We start from the raw sequence: 9,045 nt of genomic DNA, 5'->3' as shown, positions 1-9,045 counted from the left end.
GTTCAGATTCTAAAACTGTGTTTTATATGGAAGCGCTGATATGCTGTGTGAGGCTCCTTTAAGAGCCTCCTGTGCTTTTTTGAGAATGAGTTCAGTGCGTATGAGTGTGCGTGTGTGTGTGTGTGTGTGTGTGTGTGTGTGTGTGTGTGTGTGTGTGTGTGTGTGTGTGTGTGTGTGTTGTGTGCGCGCGCTTGCTGACCGTGGCCTCTGGGTTGGTCACTAGCAGAGGGATACTGCAGCAAGAGAGACTGTGTGAGAGAGAGAAGGAGAAGAGGAATAGCTAACCGAGGCTAACCTCTCTCTCTCTCTCTCTCTCTCTCTCTCTCCCTCTCTCTCTCTCCCTCTCTCTCTCCTCTCTCTCTCTCTCTCTCTCTCTCTCTCTCTTTCTCTCTCTCTCTCTCTCTCTCTCTCTCTCCTCTCTCTCTCTCCCTCTCTCTCTCTGTCTCTCTCTCCCCTCCTCTCTCCCCCTCTCCTGTCGCTGTTCAAACAGCCAGCGAGGAGGAAGGCAGGCAAAGCCACTGGCAAAGCCACTCAGCCACACCGCATGCCCTTATCTACCAATGGAATGCAACAGCTGTGGCGGGGGGCCGGCAGGGTGGGCCGGTCTGAAACCCCCCTGCCGGGCCCCCACACCCACCCCCCCCTACCCCCCATCCTCCTCCTCCTCCCTCCTCCACTCCACGGGCTCCTGAAAGGCAGCTCAACTAAAAAGTGGTGTGAGACAGACAGAGTGAGAGAGCTCGGCAAGACTGCACGTTAAATACACAGAGAGAGAGAGAGAGAGGGAGAGAGAGGGAGGGAGAGAGAGAGGGGCAGAGAGGAGAGAAGGAAGAGAGAGCCAGGGAGCCAGCCAGCGCCGAGAAAAGGAGAACACAAAGAGAAGGAAAAGTGGAGCAGGGGAGGGGATTTGGAGAGCGGAGGGGCTGAAGGGGAAGAAGAAAAGGAGAAGGAGGCAGAGGAGAAGAGAGAGAGAGGAGAGGGAAAGACAAAAGAAAGAGAAGGAGAGAGACGTGAAGCGGGGAGGGTTGAACGGAGGAGAGAGAGAGAGAGAGAGGGGAGGACTGGTTAGATCAAATGGCTTCGGAGGAGACGGCCGGGGGGAGCGCGGAAAGCCACCAAGAGCAAAACTGTTTGAGTTCCTCGTCCCACGGTGTGGTGAGTAGCCCCCCCTGTACTGTCATTGAGACACAGAGAGAGAGAGAGGCAGAGAGAGAGAGAGAGAGAGAGAGAGAGGGGAGAGAGAGAGAGACTGAGAGAGAGAGAGGAGAGAGAGAGAGAGGTGGAGAGAGAGAGAGAGAGGAGAGAGAGACTGAGAGAGAGAGAGGTGGAGAGCCGGGACACCCTGACCGCGTGTGTAGTGTATATACTGGTATGTGCGACTGCCTGAGCGTGGTGTGAGTAGTGTCTGTGAGACAGTGCGTGTGTATGTGTGTGTGTGTGTGTGTTTGTGAGACAGTGTGTGTGTGTCTGTGTGTGTGTGTGTGTGTGTGTGTGTGTGTGTGTGTGTGTGTGAGAGAGAGACACAGAGCCTCGGCGCAGCAGCAGTGGTCTATGTGTGAGAGAGATAGCTGGGAAAAAGCCGTCCATGTGAAGGTTATTTCCAGCTCCCGGATCCCACACTGTTTCTTTTTAAAGAAGAGAGGGAGGGGGGGAGAGAGAGAGAGGGAGGGAGAGAGAGAGAGAGGGAGGGGGGGAGAGAGAGAGAGGGAGGGAAGAGAGAGAGAGAGGGAGGGGGGGGAGACAGAGAGAGAGAGAGAGAGAAGGAGAGAGAGAGAGAAGGAGAGAGAGAGAGAGAGAGAGAGAGGGAGAGAGAGAGAGAGAAGAGAGAGAGAGAAGGAGAGAGAGAGAGAGAGAGAGAGAGAGAGAGGGAGAGAGAGAGAGAGAGAGAGGGAGAGGGACGTGGAGGGAAGGAACAGAAGGGGACGGGGGGGATACATATGTGTTTGTAAAACAAAAAGAGAGAGAAGGAGAGAGAAAGAGAGGAGAGAGAGAGAGAGAGAGAGAGAGAGAGAGAGAGAGAGAGAGAGAGAGAGAGAGAGAGAGAGAGAGAGAGAGAGAGGCGAAACAGCCGTCAACCCCCTGGCTATCGGGGGGCAGACAGAGAGACCATGCTTGGAGTCATGCTTGAAAAGCAACGGGGGAAATGACTAGTCCATTCAAAACACACACTCTCAGCAGTCTCAGTCCCAGGCTTAAGCACACTGACCATTTGAACATATATGGTCATGTGGCAACGTCTGAATGAGTGACTTCTATTGTAACTGGGGAGGAAGGGGTTGGCAAAATACTTGAAATGCAAAAATCATGATGCAATTTTGGTGATGCATGCTGCAAAAACAACCTCCAAGCTTTACATGCTGTTGGAGGTTAGGCACAAAAAATGTGACTCATGTATTCTATGCAGCAAGTTATAACCGGTGTAGGAATCGAGCTTTTATAATATCTTAGTAGTAGTCTTTGTTTTGGTAATGACAGGAGATGGGTAAAGTGTGTTGATTAACAGGAGTGCTGTGACTGTGTGTGAAGAGTTGAGGAGGAGGCGGTGTGAGGTGGTCTGTTCCCTTCCTTGTTTAGACACCTTGTTTAGTCTGTACTTAGTGTCGCACTTAACACCACTCCTGTTTCAAAACCAGGAGAATTCCACTTCCCAGCGATGACTAAAACGACCAATTAGACTGTTTGGCTAACCCTTAACAGACAAAGTTTGGTGTTGATTTTTCGACCCTTCCTTTCTAATCCGGAGGTAAAAAACCTCCCTGTCTAAACTCCCAAACCCCAGTATCTCCTACTAGTCAAAGAGCTCCAACATTTACATACACGTCCATCATGCTGTAATTGTATCGGGGCAGCAGGTACCGTTGGAGTACAGTATGAGAAGATTAAATGCATTTTACATGAGTGGGCATAGCCAGACAGGGCAGGGGAAGGGCTGTGTAAGGTGAACGCACCGCACAGACTTTAGGGGGGAAACAATGAAGCACAGGTGATTGATGAGCCCAGATCTGTGTGTCCTCTCAACAGACCAATTAACCTTGATGAGGCTGGAGCTGCTCCCAGACAAATATCTCCCCGCCTAGCTTCCCTTTCATGCCCTCCTTCTCCTCCTCTCTCTCTCTCTCTCTCTCTCTCTCTCTCTCTCTCTCTCTCTCTCTCTCTCTCTCTCTCTCTCTCTCTCTCTCTCTCTGTATCCCTCTCTCTCTCTCTCTGCCCCTCTCTCCTTCGCTCTCTCTCTCTCTCCCTCTCTCTCTCCCTCTCTCTCTCTCTCTCCTTCTCTCTCTCTCTCTCTCTCTCTCTCCACATGGGCCTGAGGTGGAATAGTAGCCAGGTTATTATAATCACTGCAACGCCTAGCTGCCCTCTCCTCCATTGTGTGTGTATTAGGCTCCAGAATAGAGAAATATTTAGCTGAATGGATGGATGTGTGGAGGGGGTCGTTTTAGGTTTGTTAGTTTGTGGTGAGGTTGTGACGTTTTCTTCCCAGTGTTTCACTTTCACGCCCCTGGTTTTAGGAAAAATAGCTTGACCATTGGAATGAATATTCACACCAGGGTAGGTAAAGCTAACATTATTCCCCTAGAGATACGACATCCAAAAGGCCAACCGACCACATTCCTTCACACACACACACACACATACGCACACACGCACACGTGCATACACACACACACACACACACACTGTTGCGCTGTTGTTGGTTTCTGAAGGTCGTGGTGTTCCAGGACTGTGTGTCAGTGGGGGAGAGGGCTCTGTTTGGGCCTGGTGGGTGGGCGGCCCTTGGGGACTGGAGTGTGTGTGGGTGTGGGTGTGTGTGTGTGTGTGTGTAGGTGTGTTTGTGTGTGTGTCTGTGTGTGTGTGTGTGTGTGGATGTGTGTGTGTGTGTGTGTGGATGTGTGTGTGTGGGTGTGTATGTGTGTGTGTGTGTGGGTGTGTGTGTGTGTCTGTGTGTGTCTGTACATGTGGGTGTGTGTGTGTGTGTCTGTGTGTGTGTCTGGGTTTCCGTTAACCGGCAATTGCCGGTCTTTGTCCGGTAAAATTTGGTGAAGTCCGACAAATTGAAAAGTCGTCGGACATATTGTCCGGTGAAAATAATTCCCTTTGAATACAATTCGCTAAAGCTGGCTGGGTGCGTTCGTAAACACGCTCTGGAAATCCGATCAGCACTCGCGGAACGCCTCTCGTCCAATCGAACGACTCGGTCGCTCTGTGACATCGAAGCCAGCGTGCGCTCCGGCGCTCTCAGAGCGTGTTTACGAACGCACCCCTAGAAGTTTCCAGCCAGCTAGCTGAAGCTGCTACACACACCAGAGCCATGGCGACCGAACGGCAAGTTAAACAACATACTATAAAAGTGACATTGTTTTACTCATTACTCATACGTTTGTTGTCATTCGGCGGTGCTAATAGTCGCTTTCTTTTTTAATTTATTTAATTTATTTTATTTTAGCAGTTTCCCCGAAAGTTAAGTGTTTGTTTTTATATCACTATTTGCACTTCTGGTTAGATGCTAAACTGCATTTTGTTGTCTGGTACTTGTACTCTGCAATGACAATAAAGTTGAATCTCACCTAATCTAATCTAATCTAATCTAAAATAATCTAAAATAATCCCATCACTATTACTCCCTATTTTCATCAGTGTTTCAATCCTTGAATCTGTGATGGAAATCAAGCAAAGCCACTTCAAGTCTCCCCACCACTGACAGCGCTGGGTGTGCCTTTCCTTACACTCTCGGTTATTCCCTGTGGATTTAAAAAAACGGTGTTTTGGTTTCTATAATGTGGTCTATTCTCAGTGTTGACGAGCAACTCAGGGGGCTTTGAGATGGCTAACAGCTAATTAAAGGAGTAATTCCACTCAAAAGGGTAGAAGTAAGCTGACTGTCTGTCTGTCTGTCTGTCTGTCTATCTGTCTGTCTGCCTGCCTGTCTGTCTGTCTGTCTGTCTGTCTGTCTGTCTCTCTGTCAGTGTGCTGGACTACCTATGACTTCCATGGTACCTGGGAACGCGTTGTCGGAGAGAAACGCCCTCTGTACAAAGGACCTACTGACCAAAATCCCTGTTCCCCGTAGCCTACATGCTTGCACTGTTACTGTTCAATAAAATGTTATACATCTAGACATTGTGGTATTTCTTTATATACGTATCCCAGACTGCCTATCAATTGTTTCTCAATAAACAGTTATGTTCTTCCCATTGTCATACTCCCGAGCTAAACGAAATGCCTTCCCAACCAGCGAGACTTATAGAAATGACGTTGTTTTATTGATAAAAAAAAAAAAAGGGTAAAACTGTAAAGAGAAAATAGAAAACTCACATTAATCCCAAACAATTTAACAAACTTCAGTTAACGTAATGTGGAGTCCGTTCATTGATCGATGCTGTCTGTTCAGTTCCCAGTGAGGCGCCCGTTCAGCGCTGGACCCGTTCAGCGCTGGATTTGACGCATGGCATAGCGCGCATGCGTCAAATCATGTTATATTATTATATATTATATAGCTCGCATCTAATCGTATCGGATGAGAAATAGACATTAAATGGCATATATAGGACGCTACACAACAGTAATCACCGCGACAAACATTAGATTTGGAGGAAAAAAATATATGATTTTGGAAAAAAAAAAAAATATTATATTTTAATATGATGACCGGAATATATCACGTTTGTCCGGTAAATCGAATTCTTCCCGGACACGATGTCCGACGGCAAATTTTTCTAACGGAAACCCTGGTGTGTGTGTGTGTTTATGTGTGTTAGTGTGTGCGTGCGTGCGTGTATCTATGTGTGTGTGTGTGTGTGTGTCTCTGTGTGTGTGTGTGTGTCTCTCCTCCTATAGTGTGCATGTAGGGGATGTGGAGGTCAGGACACAGAGGACCAGTGTCTGGGGGGATAAGGGCCTGCAGCGCTGTGTGTGGGAGACACCGACTAACCCAAGTGTGTTTATCTGTGTGTGTGTGTGTGTGTGTGTGTCTGTGTGTGTGTGTGTGTGTGTGTGTGTTCCACCATGAACTCTGCCCTCCCCTCCTTGAAATTCCATCGCGCAGCTTCTCAAACATAACCGCTTGACCCCCAACAATCACCCCCAACATCGATGGTGCATCCATGTCACGTTCCGGGCCTGGGAGATGGTTATCTATCTGTAGCAGTGTGTGGGTTAACTCTGGCCCTGTGTAAGTCCTCCCTGAACCCTCTCTCCTCAGATATCCATCCGCACGGGCAGATTCGATTCCTGCCCAGTTGGCAGTTGGGAGTTGGTAGTTCTGTTAGAGAATAAGAATGGTAGAGTAGAGAGTCCGTTTAGCATGTTTTGTTCGGGGTGGATGTTGGCATAACAGGCAACAGTGGGTGGCAATGAGAAAGAGTGTCAGAATCAGAATCAGATAAAAGAAGGAAAAATACTGGGAAGACAGCCTTATTCAGAGCCGCCATCTTGGATAATAACAACCCCCCATGGCTTCTCCTTCTTGGCGTATCTATATGCAGTACTTTGGTATGTCAGTTTATTGTTGTTAGCCACACACGCTAGCATTAGCATTAGCATTCCTCTATGACTTCCGGTCAGAGTCCCCTGGGTGGCCCGGACGTTGTGGTCTGGTCTGGTCTCAGGACCCCGTCCAGGGGGGGGGGGTTCGCAACCTCCACTCACAGATAGGAAGTGGTCAGTGGAGGACAGGGGAGGACAGGGGGGGACAGAGGAGGACAGTGGAGGACAGGGGAGGACAGGGGAGGACAGTGGAGGACAGGGGAGGACAGGGGGGGACAGGGGGGGACAGAGGAGGACAGGAGAGGACAGTAGAGGACAGGGGGGGACAGTGGATGGCAGGGGAGGACAGAGGAGGACAGGGAAGGACAGGGGAGGGGGATGAGGCATGGCCTCTCCAAGGTAACCAGAGTGTTCCGCCAACAGCAGCAGCAGCAGCTTGGCCCAACAGGTTCCTAGCTGCGCTCTGTCTCTCTGTCTTTCTGTCTCTCTGTCTGCCCGGCACACAGCTGTCCCTGCCCGCCCGCCCCCCCTCCGCCCTCCTGCCCCCCACCCCCACCCAGCCAGGAGAGTGACAGCACCGCCTGGGTCAGGGAACATGGCTCTACGTAGCAGAGCTATGAGCCTCCTCACTGACTGACTAGTCAGGCTCCATTTTAAAGGGCACATTCAAACATATTCAAACCTCTAGGTTTGTGCCTTATGGCAGTGTGTCGTGGTATTTCATTGGATTTCAGTGCTGTTTCTACTGTATGAAGTACACACACACACACACACACACTACTGTACGAACATGATTTTATTTACAGAATGATACTGTATTGGTATGTGCAGATGTTGTTGATAAACAACCTGTGTGTGTGTGTGTGTGTATGTCTGTGTGTGTGTGTCTGTGTGTGTGTGTGTGTTTGGTGCGACTGTGTGTGTGTGTGTGTTTGGTACGAGTGTGTGGGTGTGTGTGTGTGTGTGTGTGTGTGTGTATTTGTGTGCGAGTGTGTGTGTGTGTGTGTGTGTGTGTGTTTGTCTTTGGCCAGTTGGTCTAAAGAGCATGTTTGATCTTCCAGTGTGTGCTCGGTAGGTAGTGAGCCATTACTATGCAGGCACCGTACGTAAAAACGCCTGTTTGGATGTGGATCATGTTATTATAGGTGCATATGCATCAGCCCCCCGAGTCCAATACACTGCATTTAAAAACCCGCTTCTCTGTGTGTGTGTGTGTGTGTGTGTGTGTGTGTGTGTGTGTGTGTGTGTGTGTTTGTGTGTGTGTGTGTGTGTGTGTGTGCTTCAATGTCAGTGAGCAGCTCAAATGCCGGGAAGAGGTGGGTGATGATATTTGTCACAATACACCTCACATTTCTTCGTGCCTCCTGCTACTCACTATAAAGGTGTTTTCCACACAGGAGTTAGTCAGTCAGTAGCGTGGGTTACAATTGTCCCTCCATTCCTCCAGTTCTGTTGAGGTGCCACATTTCACAGTCACAATAGCTCTTTAAGGTGGCAAAGCTTCCTGCGGGAAGCTGAAAAGAAAGAGAGAGAACGGGGCTTTTTAAACCGCCAAGGCCATTTTGTAATGGTAATTGTGTGAAGCCAAATTGTAAAGCCACTCAGATATCAGCCCTGAATGAGAAATCATTAGGTTGGGTTGGTTTAAGAATAGGTGTGTTTCAACCTGGCTTGGCGAAAGCAGAATTAATTAATCCTCTCTCACACCACATCTTTTTTTTTATTTATAATAAAACTATTTCATCCACACACGTACAAGCAATCCGTTCTTTGAGGTGAGACACAGAATATTTCGAGCGTAACGTTAACGTTAAGCATTTTTTTTCACACTTCATTGCTGTACTGAATGATATCGTACCACACTCATAATGCTACACAACGGCACACGTTCAGAGAAAGAGAGAGAGAAAGGCTCTGCGGAAAGGAAACATTTCGCCTCCTCGAAAAGTAATGATTTACTTTCTAATCTTTTACTGACCACTGATGCTGGAGTAACAGTCGTTCCTTCTCTCTCTCTATGGTGCTGGTTGTCACGCTGCTACGCTGCTAATCGTAGGTGAGCTCACTCCTCCTCTTTTGGGGGGGTAGAGGCCCCTTTTGATAACCCCCCCCCCCTCCGCAGTCAGAGAGCTACCTCCCTCCCTCAGGCGTGGAGCTCCGTGGCCTGGCTGGGTGGCAGCTGTTCTCACGAGAGTGACGACCACAGGTGTGAGGCCCCCCAGCTGTTCACAGGCGTCGCTGGCTTGTCTCTGGGGGGGGGTCTCTGGGGTGGGGGCCGGGTCTCTGGGGTGGGGGCTGGGTCTCTGGTTGGTAGGGTGGGGGGGGGGGGCGGCGTGACACAGTGGCAGCAGGCACACTGCTTGATCTGTTCCGGGTCAGTTAACAGTTGAACATTTGTCTTCAGTTTGTACTGTGGCGAATGCCTCGACAGGTGTGTGCGGGTGTGTGTGTGTGTGTGTGCGTTTGTGTGTGTATGTAAGTGAGAGGATGTGCGTCATGCATGTGTGATGCATGCATGTGTGATGTGTGTGTGTGTGTGTGTGTGTGTGTGTCTGTGTTTAT

The 9,045-nt window shown here is 49.4% G+C and overlaps 1 protein-coding gene across 1 annotated transcript in view; it reads left to right on the top strand.

Annotated features, from left to right (window-relative positions):
• The first annotated feature begins 842 nt into the window (after positions 1-842).
• Positions 843-9,045, top strand: part of smarcd3b (SWI/SNF related BAF chromatin remodeling complex subunit D3b) — a 32,009-nt gene continuing 23,806 nt past the window's right edge. The window contains 4 exon segments of the mRNA XM_080544306.1: positions 843-1,095; positions 1,097-1,123; positions 1,125-1,145; positions 1,147-1,155. Coding sequence (XP_080400432.1) covers positions 1,075-1,095; positions 1,097-1,123; positions 1,125-1,145; positions 1,147-1,155 — 78 coding nt within the window. The 5' untranslated portion in view covers positions 843-1,074.

Source organism: Nansenia antarctica (genome assembly GCF_963989245.1).
Source record: "Nansenia antarctica genome assembly, chromosome: 13".
In the NCBI taxonomy this organism is placed as follows: domain Eukaryota; kingdom Metazoa; phylum Chordata; class Actinopteri; order Argentiniformes; family Microstomatidae; genus Nansenia; species Nansenia antarctica.
The sequence above is the reverse complement of the archived record's forward strand: the minus strand, read 5'-3'. Positions and strand labels throughout refer to the sequence as shown.